General features: G+C 42.3%; 1 protein-coding gene across 1 annotated transcript in view; it reads right to left on the bottom strand.

Annotated features, from left to right (window-relative positions):
* Positions 1-18633, bottom strand: part of LOC124719801 — a 68221-nt gene that overhangs the window by 35649 nt on the left and 13939 nt on the right. Inside the window, exon 2 of the mRNA XM_047244995.1 lies at positions 8787-8953. Within this exon, the coding sequence (XP_047100951.1) occupies positions 8787-8953 (167 nt within the window). The remainder of the gene's footprint in view (positions 1-8786; positions 8954-18633) is intronic.

Genomic DNA, 18633 nt, shown 5'->3' with positions numbered 1-18633 from the left:
GACATCCGCAGAAATACCTAAAGAGCTCTCACACTCAAGTTGCTGACAAGAATATGTGTATAAGAGGAGAAAGAAGATTGAGGAAGTGTTAGATTACGATCAATTTGGTTTTAGGAAAGGTAAAGGCATCAGAGAAGGACTTCTGGGTTGGCGATTGATGATTAAAGCGAGACTTAGGGACAAATCTAGAAACGTCCGTAGGATTTGTAGTTAGATAAAAATACCACGATACTTTAAAATGATGCAGGATTTCCGAAACTCTCAGGAAAATGGGTGTAACCCCTAGCAAAAGAAGGGTTACGTGCAATATGTACATCAAACAAGAGGATAAAACAGGAAGACCAATAACAGCTCAAATTAGGAAAGGTGAAAGACATAAATGTAATCGCCCCTACCATTCAATCTGTACATCGAAGTAGGAATGAGAGGTTCAGAAATGGAATTAAAATTTGTGTTGAAAGGCTATCAATGACAGGGTACACTCTATGAATTAAGACTAAACCGAAGAAAGACTAAATTAATGAACTCTAGCAGAAATGGGATCAGTGTTCAACTTAAGGTCAGAACTGTAGACAAGGATCTAGACCAACTGAAAGAATTCTGCTACCTTGAGAAAAAAGTAACTCATAATGGACAAGTTAAAGAGAACATAAAAAGTAGAGAAGAACGTCCAAAGCGAATGTTCCTGGCCAAACGAAGTCAACTAACATCAAATGTCAGTTTTGTAACAACGAAAACAAACAATTATTCATAAAATTATTTAATAGGATAGATAAAAGAATCAACTCACGAAGCAGCGGCAGAACACACATGAAAGACTGTTGTGATTGGCAAGCTTTTGGAACCAGGGGCACCTTCTTCAGGCAGAAGGGTTGAGGGGGGAAGAAGAAGGGTGAAGAAAAGGATTGAAGAGGTCTAGGAAAAGGGGGAGATTTTGGGAAAGTCACCCAGAACAGCGGGTCAGGGAATCTTACCGTACAAGATGAGAAGGAAAGACTGATTGTTGGGGACTGCATCGGACAAGATTTGGAAACCTGAGAGCTTGCAAGACAGAGATTACTGCTAAAACAGTGATCACAAGTTAATAATAGTGTGTCCTCCTATCACCACCTATAAAAGCCCTGTAACTGGCAAAACATATTCTATCAAAGGGAGAGCCAGCTGCGAAACGACACAAGTCATATACCAGCTATTATAACACTGTTCAGCCCTCTACATAGGCATGACTACCATCAGATTATCAGTTAGGATGAATGGGTATAGGGTGAGGGTATACACTGCCAACTCACAATATCCTGTGGCAGAGCGTGCTCTACAGCATGACATTCGTGACCTCGGCGCCTGTTTCACCATCTGGATTCTTCCCCCAGACACCAGTTTCCCAGAACTCTGTAGGTGGGAACTAGCTCTACAACATGTCCTTGGTTCTCGCCGCTCAGCTTTTTATCAGTGTAACTGCTCTTTGCTTCACTCCATTTCAGTTTCCTGCATCTTTCATTGTCTTTCCCATCTATTTTTCACCGCCCATCCCACCTCTGTTATGTACAATGCACTTAGCTTCTTACTCTTCATAACTTATGGTAAATGTCTTAGCAGTAATCTCTGTCGTACATATCACCTCGTCTTCTACCTTTAAGCTTCGGTTTTTCAAATCTCGTCCGATGCAGTCCCCAACAATTAGTCTTCCCTTCTCATCTCGTACGGTAAGTCTCCCCCGACCTGCGGTTCTGGGTGACTTTCCCAAAATCTACCCCTTTTCCTAGACCACTTCAGTCCTTTTCCTTCACCCTTCTTCCTTCCTTTTCAACCCTCCTACCGAAAGAAGGAGCCACTGGCCAGAAAGCTTGTCTATCACAACAGTCTTTTATGTGTGTGCTCTGCTGCTGCTTAGTGAGTAGTTTTTTTTTATCTATCCAATTAAATGTCGGTTTTAGTTGGAGGACGAGTAACTCATATTGTAAGTTTGGAGCACAATACTCTATGAAAGTGAATCATGGACAGTGGGAAAACCGGGACAGAAGAGAACTGAAGCGTTTGATATGTGGTGCTAGAGAAGAATGTCGAAAATTAGATGGACTGATAAGAAAAGAAATGATGAGGTTCTCAGCAGAATCGGTGAAGAATGGAACATACCAAATACTTTGGTAGGACGATGGGACAGCATTATGTTCTTGGTCATGCAACCTTATTGTTCCCTCTTGGTTCTTGTACGTATTACCTGTCTTTCTTTGCAACATACTCTTATTTTTCTCAATATTCCGAACATTTTGCAGAATTTTACATTTCCGGATGTTTTTCCTTTCAGGGCCTATGAATGTGTCCATTTTATTTTCCAAGTTTTGCTTCCCTCATCAGTTACAATGTCAGACGTGCCGCTCTCGCGTGCTATTAGCCTTCGGTCAGTCAAAATGATCGTCATCTATCATATCCTCTATTATCTTTTCCATTCCTCTGTATATATTAGTCCTGTCGACAAATTCCATACATGAGGTGTTATGCTAGTTGTGCGATAGCCCTGCAAGTTTCTGCTCTTATCTTCATGGTTGTGTCTAATGGTATACCACCATTCTCGTATATTCTAGACGCCAACTTCAATAATTCTTGCTTGACACTTTTGCCAATGATTTCGGAAACTCTGAAGGTATGTTACCTATCGCTTCTGCCTTCCAAAGCTGTGTTAAGCTCTGACTCTTATGTGGGATCTCCAGTGTCTTGCGTTGTGATTCTCATTTCTTCTTCTGTCAAGTCATCAGACTGGTCTTTCCCCTCGTAGATGCCTTCAGTTTACTCTCTCCATCTATCTGCACTCTCCTCTGCATTTGACAGTGGAATTCCTGATGGAAAAAAATGGCTCTGAGCACTATGGGACTTGACTGCTGAGGTCATCAGTCCCCTAGAACTTAGAACTACTTAAACCTAACTAAGCTAAGGACATCACACACATCTATGCCCGAGACAGGATTCTAACCTGCGACCGTAGCGGTCGCGCGGTTCCAGACTGTAGCGCCTAGAACCGCTCGGCCACCATGGCCGGCTCCTGATGCACTCTTAAAGATTACGTCAAATGTTCTTTTGAGTAATCTGTACAATGAATAAATCTTTCAGACGCCCATGTGTTATTCTTTCTCTTCACATTTTTCCAACAGCCATTTCGCTTTGGTTTCACATCTACCCCTAGTTACTTCGTCCCCAAGTGACTTATACTGCTGTATTCCTGTGTTCCTCTGAACGTTTCTGCACCTTCTACATTTACCGATCAGTTGCAGTGTTTTTTTCTGTTTGACAAGGTTTCTTTTCTGTTAGCTCCTTATATCTATCTTTGTTTGATATATAGGACATAAAATCCCGTCTGAGGCCTGCGATAATTTTTATGTTAATAATTGGCCACCAATGCTGTACAATCGCAATAAAGTCATGAGATGTTCAATTGAATCTTTTATTTCGGAATTACACCCATCTTCAGACATATGTTACAAACAAGTACGAAACATAAGTGAACAGCACACTCAACACATATCAACGTTACATAAAATGAGAACTGGTCATATGCGTTACATACCTCAACCTTGAACTCGTTCCTACCCTACCAGGCGTACAGTCTGGACAATGCAAAGAAAGTGTTGGGGCGCTGCATTCACAAGTTATTCAATAATAATATACTCAGAATATAAATCTAACAGGGTGTAATTACGACGGGCTAACGGGTACTGGGAAAAATTTATACGAGAGTTTGGAGCTAAAATTATTAACAAGACGCGGCAGTCAGGCCGCCAAAAATTAAATAGTAAGTTTCTGTCAATGGAATATGTTGTACCATGTTGCCAAAAAATAACTAGAACATTCAGGGAGGCTGTCGTTCGCGTAGGCTACCATACAAAAAAGAAGTTGGGGGAATATTACTACATAAGGACGAAGGGAAAACAGATAAGTTTAAGCAATCCGGTATATACGAATGTAAGTGTGGGGGATGTGCTGGGACATACATTAGCCAGACGGGTAGGGATTTTGCCACTATAGTAATAATAGTGGGCTGGGCTGCCATATGAGGGAGACTGGCCAAAAGCGGGACCTGATAGAAGATAGCCTAAGAATTCAGCATTTATGACCTAAAGGGAAGATTTTAGATAACTTTGAAGATCTGGAGATCTACGCGCGTATACAGCACGCTGCACACCCAGTATTTAATAAACAGGCTTCCGGTGGGAACAACTGGTTTTCTGGCTTGTTTGAATGGATACTATTTTGAACTTGGTATCTATTATCTCCTCAATAGAAGTATGACTGTGTATTTTATAGGAGCTCGTGGTGTTCTGTCCACGTACCGTTATGATAAGCTATGTTTTTTGCCTAGTGGTTGGCTAGTTTAACGTCATACAGGGAAAGTTAGATGGGCATATAGGTTGGCATTTACAGATTTGTTCACCACCGTGCCCTTTGGGTGTTCTTTGGTGACACCATGGTTTATTTTATTGATTTTAGACTAAAGTTTTAAAACTTTTAATGTTTTGTATTTGTTTTTTAAAAATCTATAGCTCTCCGGTATGCGGATAGCATAGGTGGGACTCGGCCAATTGTCGTGCCACTAGTTTCTATAAGGAATGTATGAGGTATAGCCCACGTATCTTTTAGGATTTTATGAAAATGCTCTTCCCCTCACCATTAAACTTTTTCCATGTGGTAGAGGGCTGTAAGTTGCTGTCTGAAGGCTTCTGTTTGGGCAATCATGGCCCGTGAGTATCACTTGGCTGTAACTCGATAGGCGGATGGCTTCCGCCGATGTGGTTGCCGTTGGCTATAACAGATGCCGCCTAAGACGTTTGTGTACGCGAGCTGATCACAGGGTTTTAGATTATGATGGATAATGTTGGTTATATTTAATTTGGTGGTGTTCTCTTAAAGATTTGAGAGGCTGAAAGGTTTATTCACCAAGGAACTCCCCCCCTCCCCCTCCCTATTATTTATTTTATATTGACATATGGTTTGAGTTGTGTTTAGGGCCACTACTGGGTATAGGCATAGTATGGCAATGTAAAAAAAAATTGGAGTTTAAAAAAAAATTAAAAAGCTTTTAGTGTTAACGTGTACAGAAGTACTATTCTGACTGCTAGTCGTAATTACACCCTGTTAGATTTATATGATGAGCATATTATTCTTAAATTACATGTAAACCATACAGCATCCCCTACCGAGGGCACTTCGCTGCTGGTTGACTTGTTTAGCGTCAGTATATGCTCTGCTTCAAGACTGCTCGAGCCGCAGTCATATATTATTCGACACTTTCTTTGAATTGTCAAGGCTGTACGCCTGGTTGGGTAGGAAGGAGTTGAAGTTTGCGGTATGTAACTCATATGATCACATCTCATTTTCTGTAACGTTGAAACGTGTTGAGTATGCTGTTCGCTTATGTTTTGTACTTTTTTGTATCATATGTCTGAAAATGGGTGTAATCCCGAAACGCGTAACATGCTCTAATAAAAGATTCAATTGAACATCTCATGACTTTATTGCGATTGTACAGCATTGGTTGCCAGTTATTTGTTTGTCCAACTTCTGTGATGCCCTTTTCATAGACGTCCATTCCTGTTCAAATGAACTGCCTGTGTGGTATTCATCAATGTAATATCTACAGCCCAAGAGAAATTCAGAGGCATTTCCTGAATGCTCTCCACTTCAGTGTCCCACTCCTTTCCTCATTTATTCTTCCAGACAATTCTCTTAAACTCCTATCCACTCATCATCTCAATTCAATTGAGATCTGAGCCTATATCTGGCCCTACCCGTGCCACACAATCTACGAACAGGATTTACAAAACGATAGATTTCGACTTCTAGACGTAGATAATCGGAAAATTCTTCCCATAAATACAAATGTACGAGTATTAACAAGAGTCTCGCCAGGACGTAACCTCAGATGGAACTTTCCTGTGCCCCGATCCTTTTCGAAGCATACATCCCGTGGGGCAGCGAGAGTTTTCTATAGCTACCGACGGTTGCGAGTTAAAACAAAGAGCGACAGAGGGAGAGAGAAAGGGACTCCCCTCTCTTCCACTCCACTCCAAGGTCAAACGTCGTGTGCAGTCATGACTGTTTGTACTGAAGCAATAATGTCATGTAATTGCAGTACGTTAAGTTTTGATATTTTTATCATTATGTAATTTGTTAAAAGAAAGGCGAACAAACATGTAAAAGTAATGCATCCACAGTTTGAAACAGTTACACTGTTTTACATCTAAGTCAACTTAAAGAGGCAGAGCTACAATTTTTGTAGTATGTGTATTCTGATATAAAGCATAACATGTGGAATGTATGAAACCTCATACATTAATATCTGTCATCAGTGATAATACCTGCTACAGTTGCAAAACTGTACATCAGCAGTTGATTTTATCACTGGGATGTGTATCAACAGTTATGCATGCCCCATTAAGAGAAACGTGTGTTCTTATGTGTCTCCATTGTTGTTGTTGTTGTTGTTATTAGCGGAAGTAGTATAGTTATCACTACCGTGTGTTACTCGTGTACTTCGCATGTCGTAATGTTGACTCATTGAGATGTCAGGTTATGTATAAGAGAGTGCACGAATGCCATAATTTTATCAGGTGGAATAAACGCATAAAGAAGTAAATAAATGTACACAATGTGCGAAATTCCGCTACTTTTTATAACGCACATTACACTATTTCTAAGGAAACGGGCTCTGTCGTTTCTTGCGACTCTTAGTGTCTGTTCTGCTGGGGTTGGCATCGTGTAGTGGATCCCCGTACGCTCAGTAGCGTATGGCATTAAAGGTCTAAAAATTTCGTAAAAGTTACAGCACCTTCCTGCATTGTCACCTTTATCGCAACGACAATGAACGGGAGTGTTAAAACGTCACGTGTCAGAGATCTGTGCTGAAGTTTAGTGAGCGAGCAGTCTAGATGGCATCACATCGCATAGTGATTTTTAATCCGGACCTGTGCGCTACCTTCATGCTGAGTATCCTGGGGACGCTCCCAAGACAGCAGCCGTGTTCACAGACCGCGTGGACACGCTCCTGGCTGGACGACCGAACACTCAGCCGTCCTGCCGCATCCCGACATGTCCGCTAAGCCATCCGGTGTCAGCCTCACAGCAAATGTCTGGCACCAGCGTGTGGACAGCGGCGGTCTCAACGTCGCTGCGATCTGGCGGCTCTACGGGACCTGTTGGGTGACGTCAGCTGAACACGACACAACTGGAGAGACTCGTGGACTCTCTTTGTCGGCCAACGCAGGCCCTTGTCAGGGCTAGAGGTGGTGTGCTCTACTCCTGTGTCAGCATGATCTCTCCTTATCTGACATCGAATGAAATCTGTCCTCAACCTTCACGTTTATTACTTGTAACCTTCCACATAAACGTAACTAACTCGACCTTGTTTTGTAAGGAGAAAAACGTACACTTGCGAGATCTCAACCCTAGATACCAAACACCCGCCCCCTCTTAAAATAAATGACCATACTTATGATAATACTCATTTTAGACGTCTTGAATGCAGAGTTTTTAAAGTTCTGTAGGTGCAGGTTGCCTGCCACTGGCTCCGTCCCACTGCAGCTGCCTGATGCACGAGTGCAGAGTGCTGTGCAGCGGGGTGACGTCCAGATCCCTCATACCCGCTTCATGTCGCAAGTGTGGGAAGACGTGTGTGGAGCCGGTCACGTCTGCCCCATGTGTTTCGAAAGTTTGTTCTTCAAGTAGAACACATGTTATTTAACATGAAAAACGGGTAAGCAATATGAGCAGATAGTATGTCAATGCCATGCGCATATATGGTCAACACTATTGAGCAATATCTTAGGACAAATTCTGCAGCAGTTTTATATAAAACACACACACACACACACACACACACAGATCTCTGTTACGGACAGAGGCAAGGTGAAATCTGACAATATTACCTCTTCAAAGCAAGCTTCCTAAACAGTCAGTTCGTGATTTTACGTCTCCGTCGCATTGTGCCAATGAAGTTGTTTGACGAAAATGGTCGTGGTGAAAGGGTATCGTCATCATTGTCACCACCATCCACTCATAAAGAATAGTCTAACGTCAATCAACTATTCTTCTCTCCATTTGACGGGTCTTCTCTATGACTGCCGCAACTAAATCGCAAGGTACAAATAGTAGCACAAAGAAACGCTCATAAAGTTTCTTTTGCCTCGTGTAAGAGTTAGTCGAATAGCCACATATAACGACGCTTACCGGTCACAACTGTCGCGAGCTTTGACGTTTAAACGTGGCAATTTGACCGTCACTGTATACTGCTGCTGGAGGTGCCACACTATAGCTTGTCGGTTGACCGGCACTATAAACGCGAACCTCTTACCCACCGTACCGTACAGTAGTTCGAGCTCCGACAGTGGGCGAACGCAGCGGAGCGTGTCAGAAACAAGTGGTACACGAGCGTTGAAAAGCTATGTGTTCAGAAGGTTTTAACTGCGGACAGTCATAATCGTGGCGCAAATCTCCGCGCTACATAGACAGCTGGGGCTCACACCTGGCAAGTGTGCGTTTTGTATATCAGACCAGGTTGATGATCTTCTCTTGTTACATGAAATCGGTTGTGATTAGATAACTGTTTCTTTTCTCCAGTGTGATTATTATTTAGTTCTTATGTTTTTATTTCTGTGCACTTTAATTAGGACAGAATTTTCAAATGTGGTGCAACTCCATCACCATGTGTTGATTAACTTCGACGAGAGTTTTTATAGAAAACCTAAATGAGCACATTACGCTTTATTTAACAATAACGAACTTCCAAATAATATACTCACCAGGTTTATCCCTCCACTCAAACTGAACATGACGCCACCACTCACAATTCACTCTGCTGGCCATGGCTTTTGCGATGCGTCGAACAGCATACGCTGACTGGGACAGGATATGATGCCTCAGATCATTTGTTTGCAGCGTTGTCACGTTCCATTCCATGTTGTTCAACCTTTCAAAATAAAATGGAGTCAGCTTATGTGACAGATGATATTATGAAACTTGACTGTATTTTGTAGAATAGAATAGTGAAAACTAAACTCAACTTGCACTTCTCCCGCTCTCACGTTTCCCATTGATAGAGGTCGCCAGCCCATTAGAGACGAATCAAGGTGTCAGGAATTATGGCGTACATTACGGCTGGTATGCGAGTCTGCTAACATATTCTGGCGAACTGATCATTTCTGATGAAATGCAAGAATTCACATACAAACATGCAGCCAGAACTCAGATTGGACAAGCACGGCAGACCGCCTTCAAAGGCATGGAGTGGGCGCTGCCCCATAACATGGCTCACCGTCTGCTCCTTGGCGCCATAATCACGAGCAGCACTTCCACTATAATACCACGTTATCAAGACGTTGCCATGTCTCTCTTGTGCCGTTTGGATGAGGTTGAATTTTGATCTTTCGTGACAAGAAAGACCATACTGCGCTACCTTACTCAGTTGGACTAAATACTTATTGCACTCTGTCTTAGGAACTAGTACCTTGGCATCCTTGGGGACAAAATTGACAGAACATACAACCCCTAAGTGGGAGCTGTTGTAGCAATGTCATAAATAGTCAACATGGCTCCTTACGTCTTAACTGTATGAGTGCCATTCTCCCATGCTTTAGCACAATATGCGACAGCTCAAGAACCAAGAGAAATTGCAGCGTTGTTTTGTTTGTCTACATTTGCTCCCCAGTTTTTTGCAGGAATGTAGTGCAGTTGATTTAGAATAGAACCAAACGACTTTCACAGGTCCGCGCAGTGCTGCATAAACGACAGTGACAGGAAGAGGGAGACACCAAGGTAATTAAGGAAGTAGCTGCAGGAAATTTTGGTCCTCTGTATCATGGAGGTAGAGCTCTGTGGGCTCAGTTCCGCTTGTGTTTTGCTGGAGTCTCTATCTGTAAAAGTACTCCCTCTGTTTGGTGTCAACTCGGAGGCTCGTCGACACAGTCAGTAAGTAGCCAGTTTCACACGATGAATTTGGTCACTAGGCGACCACTACGAACAACAATAAAAAACTACCTGGGACCTTGGAGTGCGAAGAAATTGGCTAAGGGGACACGTGAAACGGAACCTGGATCAGTGGAGTGGGCTTGTGTTCACCGGCGAGTACAGGTTTCGAATGTCGACTGGGGATCGTCGTACAAGGCTGTGTAGGCGACCAGGCACCGGTGCAGGTCTCTATCCATGGGTTCTGCTGCGGGGCGGGACGGTCGTATTTTGGCCTGCTATTATGGTAATATCAACAGTAGCAGAAAACAGTATAGCGGGAGTAGGATTCTTTAGGAAGGTAGAGCAGAGAGTGTGTTACACTGAAGTTCAGTGATACAGTTACGCTTATCACAATCGACAAAAATCCGACAACGATAGTTCAGATAGTACATGCCGACGTCGGAAGCTTAAGATGAAGAGACAGAAAAAGTATATGAAGGTATTGAAAGAGTAATACAGGACGTAAAGGGAGATGAAACTCCATTACTCGTGGGAGACTGGAATGCAGTTGTAGGGGAAAACGTGGAAGAAATGGTTACTGGAGAATATGGGGTTGGGATAGGGAATGAGAGAGAAGAAAGACTAACTCAGGCCTGATATAAATTTCGGCTAGTAATAGCGAATACTCTTAATCGCAAGAGGAGGATGTATAATTGGAAAAGGCTGGGTGATATGGGGAACTACAGTTAGATTACATCATGGTCCGACAGAGCTTCCGAAAGGATATAGTGGATTTAAGGCATACGCAGGAGCTGGTATAGACTCATATCACAATGTAGTAATGATAAACAGTACGCTGCAGTTTAAGAGATAACTCAGAAAGAATCTATACGCAAGTGTGTCAGTTACAGAAGTACTAAGGAATGACGAAATAATCTTGAAGATCTGCAAGGCTATGGATACAGCAACAAGGAATATCCCAGTAGGCAGTCCACTTGAAGAGGAATGGATCTCTCTGAAAATGACAATAACAAAAGTTGGAAAGAAAACCATAGGTACAAAGAAAGCAACTGCGAAGAAACCATTTCAATTAAAATATTATTACCCATGATGAAAGAGGGAAGTTCAAAAATGTTCAGGGAAATTCAGGAATACAACAACTTTAACAGAAAGAAGGATGAGAGAAATTAGACTAGTTGCTGGCCTCAGTGCTGAATACAGAAACCAGCGCCAAGTGTTCCCCAGCAGAAGCTCGACAACACACACACTCGTGACTCTGCGCTCTTACGCAGCCGTCTGATGACATCACAGCCCGACTGTGGCAGGGATCCGAACAACAAGTTCAGCTTGTAGAGACATTTCGTTGTTTTTTTTTTTTTCTTTTTTTTTTTTGAGTCATCAGTCTTCTGATTCTTTTGATGTGGTCCACCACGAATTCCTCTCCTATGCCAACCTCTTCATCTCAGTGCAGCAATTGTGACCTACGTCCTCAATTATTTGCTGGATGTATTCTCCAATTTCGTTAAGCAGGCTGTTCGATAATTGTCGCACTTGTCAGCTCTTGCAGTCTTAGAAATTGTGTGGATGATATATTTCCGAAAACTAGATGATATGTCGGCGGACTCATACATTTTACACACCAACGTGAATAGTCGCTTTGTCGCCAGTTCCCCCCAATGATTTTAGACATCCTGATGGAAAATTATCTATCCCTTCTGCCTTATTTGATATTAAGTCCTCCAAAGCTCTTTTAAATTCTGATTCTATTACTGGACTCCTATCTCTTCTAAATCGACTCTTCTTTCTTCTTCTATCACATCAGACAAATCTTCCCTCCTCATGGAGGCCTTCAATGTATGCTTTCCATATATCCACTTCCTCCTCCTTTTTTGACGGTGAAATTCCCACTGCACTCTTCATGTTACCACCCTTTGCTAACAATTTCACTCAAGGTTGCTTTAACATGCGCTCACTCAGTCCTTCCAACTATCATTTCTTTTTCGATTTCTTCACATTTTTCAGGCAGCCATTTCGTCTTAGCTTTCCTACCCATCCTGTCTATTTCATCCCTCAGGACTTGCATTTCTGCCTGGATAGTCATGGTATACCAACCTTACTGTCGTCCGCCATATGGTCTGACAACCTCGAGTGATGGTGTGGGGTGTCATTTTTTTTTCACAGCACGACTTCTTTGGTTTTAATCTGTGGTACCCTTACAGCACAGCAGTTCGTCTATGCTGTTCTACACCCCGTTTTGCTGCCTTCAAGGTAAGCCATTCTTGGCTAACTTTTTTGCAAAATAATGCCCTCTCGCATATGGGGAGAGTTTTTACTATTTGTTTTTAGACTTGCCAAACCCTACCTCGGCCAGCAAGGTTGCCAGACTTCTTCGCAATTGAGAATAATTGGAGCGATATAGGCAGGGACGTCCTACCAGGTCGGGATTTTGACGATCTACCGCAGCATTTGGACAAAATATGGCATGATGTTCCTCAGGAAGGCATCCAACAACTCTGTCAATCAATGTCAAGATGAAAAATTGCTTACATAATGACGCATTATTGACTTACTTAACTTGTTAAGCTTCCCTCTTGAAGAAGTCATCCACTTGTTTGTCTCCTCATGTACAGCACAACTACTACTTTCTGTATCTTTCGAATATTTCCTTCACGGAGTGTTCCTTTTTTTGCCTAAGAGTGTAAATTCCATATGTGACATCGTTTTATTAAGAGCAACTATAGTAAGCAGTAATAGAACGTCTAAATGGGCTAATATCTGATGGACATGAAGGATTCTATTTTTTGTATAATGAACTGAACCTTTTATACGTCTTTTTTTGCTACAGAGGTCTGTTGAAGACTGTCCAGGTATTTGGCAGTCACGCTTGTCGAACAGTCCATAGCGCTAACAACTGGTCTTAATGGAATGACGGGTTTGTGAATTTTTGGTGTACCACACAATCTTGATGAGACCAGTTCTGATTTAGTAAGACATTTCTAGTTGGTGAGAGAAATCGAAGAGGCTTTTACTGGCTGATGCGTTACCCTAAGTACTGATCTTGACAGATTGCTTTTAACCTCATTGTACCTTCGTGGTTGTAATACAACGCAAGTTTTTCTGCAGTAGGTTCATTATTTCATGAGCATTGTAGCGTTGCCCTTATCTGCTGGAAGCTCTAGAATACATCAAAACCGAGCGAGGTGGCGCAGTGGCTAGCACACTGGACTCGCATTCGGGAGGACGACGGTTCAATCCCACGTCCGGCCATCCTGATTTAGGTTTTCCGTGATTTCCCTAAATCGCTCCAGGCAAATGCCGGGATGGTTCCTTTGAAAGGGCACGGCCGACTTCCTTCCCCGTCCTTCCCTAATCCGATGAGACCGATGACCTCGCTGTCTGGTCTCCTCCCCAAACAATCCAATCCAATCCAATCCAACACATCAAAATTGATATCTCGGATAGGTGTCTTTCCACAAGTTAGTGTTGTGTCATTGTTTATTGCCTCTGGTGGTGTCTCTGGTGGTGCCTCCACATTTAGGAGACGAAGTCTTAGGCACACAAATATGCCATGGACAGTGGCCTAATACCCATTAAGCAAAATTCACCAGTAGGTTGTATTTAAATTAGTTATCAGTAGGAATACAGGTGTTAGTGTTTGCAGGAATTACGAAAGAAACGAGGAGTGTAGAAATGGGGTGGCCAAGACATTGGCTCACGGGCCATGCCCAGGCACAAGTGCATTTGGCCCATTATATACATCTCCCCAATTAACATTTATTAAATTTTCTCTGAAGTGCTCAATAAACACTGGGTTGAGCAACCTTACAGTTTTATTTCATGGTTTCTGAACTGTACACTTTGCTGTGTTTTCTAATTTAATCAATTGTACATCATGGGCTGATAATCCATTTATCAATGGAAAAGCATGTGTTAGTTTTACACCCTCTTGCTTTACAAATACATTATCTATTAGAGCGCTACTGCCTTGAGCTATACGTGTAGGGAAATTGATAGCTGATTCTATGTTATATGCAATTAATAACACTTACACTTTTCCCGTCTGACCTGGTTAGAAAGTTTACATAGAAATCATCACAGATTAACAACTTCCTGTTATTGTCTGACAGACAGCGTAATAGGTCATCTACACATACTAACAGATCATCTACTTTATTTTTTATTCCCCTGATATTCTGATGAAGTATGTTGATACTACCCTTAGCTCATCCCTATTTACTGTACATGGAGCTTCTTTTAATTCTATTTTTTTTAGTGTTGCCTGTTTGGACTTTGACCTTGACATAAAAAACCTGTCTACCTGGTCCCATTAACCACAGGGGTCACCCTCGTGTGACTGAGGCTCCCCCTTACAGTGTCTGCTAATAGAGAAGCTGACTTATCTTTCCCTTTCCTATTTAGGTGCAGGCCATGCGTAGTGTATCCTCACCTACCAGTAGTGTCAACAGGAACATCGCGTGTGTAAGGTTTTGGCGGTATATGGAACATCACGTTCCTCCACTACTTCAGATAGCAGTAATTACAGAATAAATAAGAGTGCATGTGGTTGAGATCATATATTATTTGTGACAGTATATTTTTCTATATCATGCACTACCGCTTTTGCGTCAGTCACCTAGCTCGTGACATTTATTTTTTCCTGTGCGGAAGTAAATATTCAGTCATAAGGCTGTAAAAATAACGTGCTGGTAATATCTAAATCAACTTCCACTTCCATACTCCACAAACCCCTGCGAAGTGCGAGGTAGAGGGTTTTTCCTGCAGTAGCACATACTGGACCGTCTCCCTGGCCACTTCGCTCCTGTGCGCCCTGTAATTAGTGTGTCCTCGTCTTTGCCGGCCCTACGAGAGTGACAGCCAGGCGTCCGTCTTGTATTCTCAGATTCTTCGCTTCATACAGCTTCTTGGAATGTTATGAGTAGATATTCATCTTGAGGTGATTTCTCTACATGAAATCTCATTTTTTTAAATCTCGTCTTTGATTTAAGAACAAAAATTTGAAAAGATTCAGCCTTGAAAAAACACGGTTTCTTCTCTTTTTACCGATACGTATTTAAGCCATATTTCATTATCACCAGTGGGTTTCCTTTATTCTTCTGCAGAGTAAAGAGTAAAATATCGCATTGGGATAGACATATTTTTGGGAATGTGTTATTTTTGCTCAGAACGTTATAACAGACATGTAAACCATAGTAGCACATGCAGTTGTTCATGTCGCTGCACGTCATCTGCAATACCGAGATACCAGCCAAACTGGAAATAGCAGACACGGACATCAGCAACAGCATGTGCCATTAACGCATAATAACTTCTTAGAACGTTTCGAATGCAAATGTACAATTCTAAAATTATACGTTTCCCCGTGTAACAATATATTCTTTCTAGACTCAAATTTTCTCTCTACAGCGGAGTGTGCGCTGATGTGAAACTTCCTGGCACATTAAAACTCGAACTCGCGACCTTTGCCTTTCGCGGGCAAGTGCTCTACCAACTGAGCTACCAAAGGACGACTCGCGCCCCGTCCTCACAGCTTCAATTCCACCAGTACCTCGTCTCCTACCTACCGAACTTCACAGAAGCTCTCCTGCGAACCTTGCAGAGCTAGCACTCCTGGAAGAAAGAATATTGCTGAGACATGGCTTACCCACAGCCTGGGGGATGTTTCTAGAATGTAATTTTCACTCTACAGCCGAGTGTGCGCTGATATGAAACTTCCTGGCGGAGTAAAACTGTGTGCCGGACCGAGACTCGAACTCAGGACTTTTGCCTTTCGCGGGCAAGTGCTCTATCAACTTTTTTTCCTTTTTTTTATGAAGAGGAAAAGAAAATTTTTCGCATCCACCCACGCGCGAACCCATGACCTTCCGTATCCTATTTCCGCGCGCTAACTACTTTTTTTTCTTTTAGGAAGGTCACAGGGCGTGGTAAACGCCGCACTAGCAGTGGGGTCTCTTCACGGCACTGCCGGTGCGTCGAGGCCCAAACCCCTCCCACCCCTTTTTTCATGTCCCCAGTTGGGTCATAGCACTAAGTGTGCAGAAATCTTAACACAAAATTCCCATTCTCCGATGTAAGAAAGACAAAGAAACCTCTTCTCTGAGTAGAAACTGATCACTGACAGAAACTTAACAATTCTTCTTGAATCACACAAATACTTTGGAAGTCGAACACGAGTAATTCTGAAAATTTTGAAAAAACTCTTCGTGTAAAATAAAAGTAAATAACAATAAGAACACAAGTGACATTTAATTTTCTTCTGTTCGTTCTCGTTCAAGGTATTGTAGTGGTGCCACATCTTTAACCGACACCCATTCCTTCAAAAACGATCTCCAGCATGTTGCCGTAGTGTTTCTTGTGGTTGAGGTACGTGCCGATTTTTGCGTATTCACTCTTCATGTAAACGCGGAATTCTATCTCGTTGTCCGACCCAAGTTTGTTGATGACATAACTAACACATTTTCCCAGTAACCAGCTAATGGCGTTCGTTTTTAATTTCGGAATGTATGTCATGTCTGGTCTCAGGAGGAGCGATGGCGTTATATATTCGGTCGAGAATCGGTGAGAAAGGCGCTTTGTTGCCTGATCCAATTCCAGTTATTCACACTGCCGCCACAGGTGAATCTGTGGATGAGTGTATCCACCAGATTGCGTTTTCCACAAAGGTGTGTCTGGTTTAAACAGATCCCATACAGTCTCTCGTTGGTGCTGATGACATTGTTAACTGTTTTGTACCATGCGGAAATAGCGTCTGCAGATAGCCCGGCATAGTTGATGTTCCGCCATACAGCTTTCCAGTCACAATTAGGGAATTTCTTTTCAGTTTTGTTTCTGCCCTCATTTAACTTCCTTTCAAGTATGATGTCGCGCGCTGTGATTCATGTGTTGCTTCTGACTTCGTCACTAAGGTAACTTGCTTCGAGGAAAAAGTTCCTCACATACTGCAGACGGGCATTAATCCTTCGCACATCAATCGGTGCTTGCAGGCTATGGGGTTTCATAACCTCAAAGAGCTTTGCGGTTATACATTGTGGAAGTTCTCTGAGTATAAGGAAAGCCCGTTTGAGGAACAGAGCAGATGCTCTATTTCGAATGTCCACCAAACCGAGGCCCTCGTTTCTGACATCCAGTATAACGGTAGTCGCACCAACCCTGAATATGTCTCCTCGCCATAAATAATTGGTAACGGTGGACATGATCCCTTTCGCTACTAGTTTGGGGATTGGAAATACCTGTGCAATGAAATACGCTTTAGACAAAATGCAGGAGTTAATGAATCTGACATTTTGCACCTGGTCCACAGTTCGATGGATGTTCTCCATTGCAGTACTGCCTCATGCACTTCATCTTTAGTAATAGGTGACAGGCTGTCAGCGTTTTCTGTTCCCGACAACTGTGGACCTAAAATAGTGAGAAAGTCCTCGAGAGCTGCATCGTCCACTGTGGTAGGGGCATATAAGTTGTCATAGTACCTGTGGACTTGGTCCAGTATTTCTTTCTGGCATGTGAGCCTTGTACCAGTATGCGTCTGGACTTCAGCAATAAAAGCTTGACGTCTGTTTTTAGCATGCCGCACCAAGTGATACAGAGAAGCAGTTTCATCAGCTACTACTGATGTGGCTTTCGATTTAATTTTTAGTCCCTCCATCTGTTGCTGTTTAATGCTTAATAACTTGGCTTTTATTTTTTGATATCATTCACAAGAATTACGTCATCATGTGCCTCTTGATATAAGTCTCTTAAAACTTTATAATAAAACTCCATTGTATTCCTCAACTCCCTGCGCCTCGCTACACTATACTGCATGACAACTTTCAGCAGCCTTGGTTTAGCCCTCCTAGTCCACCAGTCAATGACTGTTGGGTGCTGGTCTGCTGTGGTGCGGAGGCCCATAGTCCACGCTACTCTTATTTCCTGTTCCAGTTCTTCGTCAGTTAAAACAGATATATTCAAATTCCTACTCTTATTTCCTGTTCCAGTTCTTCGTCAGTTAAGACAGATATATTCAAACTCCATTGCCCTCTGAATCGACGGGTTGACTGTACACTTAAATTAAAGCAAGTTAAAAGTGTACTGTGATCGCTAAGATACACGGGAACTGTTTCAACGTTTAATAAAAAAATTTCCATATTTGGTGGCACGTAAATTCTATCTAGTCTGCTGCGGCAGTGGCTGGTTATATATGTGAACTCGACTGATGTCGGATGCTGAAGTTCCTATACATCTTTGAGTTGTAGATCACTTACTAACTTTTTTAACTGTGGCGAGTAGTTGAAATTGGGTTGTTGATCTTTCTGGTTTAAAACACAGTTAATATGTCGACCTAATATAAGAGAACCCTGATTTTTCCTCAATAAATAAATTAGTTCATCTTGAAAAAACATCGCACCATCCAATTTATGGGAATTTCCTGATGGGGCGTAAAGGTTAAGCAAGGTCATATCGAAAATTTTTATGCCTACGGTTCTTCCTGATTCTAGTCGTTCGATTTCAGCCACTGGAGTTCCTTCCCTTATAAGAATGGCTGTACCGATATGGCTTCCGTAGAAACATTAACAATTTCAAAACAGCCTGGGATCCGAAATGCCGTCATCGGAACTTCTTGTAGCAATGCGATATCTGTCCCAGACCGGTAGAAGAATTCTTCTGATTCTGCCAATTTCACGGGTGACTGTATTTTATTAATGT

Source organism: Schistocerca piceifrons, chromosome 11, assembly GCF_021461385.2.
Source record: "Schistocerca piceifrons isolate TAMUIC-IGC-003096 chromosome 11, iqSchPice1.1, whole genome shotgun sequence".
Lineage (NCBI taxonomy): Eukaryota > Metazoa > Arthropoda > Insecta > Orthoptera > Acrididae > Schistocerca > Schistocerca piceifrons.
The sequence above is the reverse complement of the archived record's forward strand: the minus strand, read 5'-3'. Positions and strand labels throughout refer to the sequence as shown.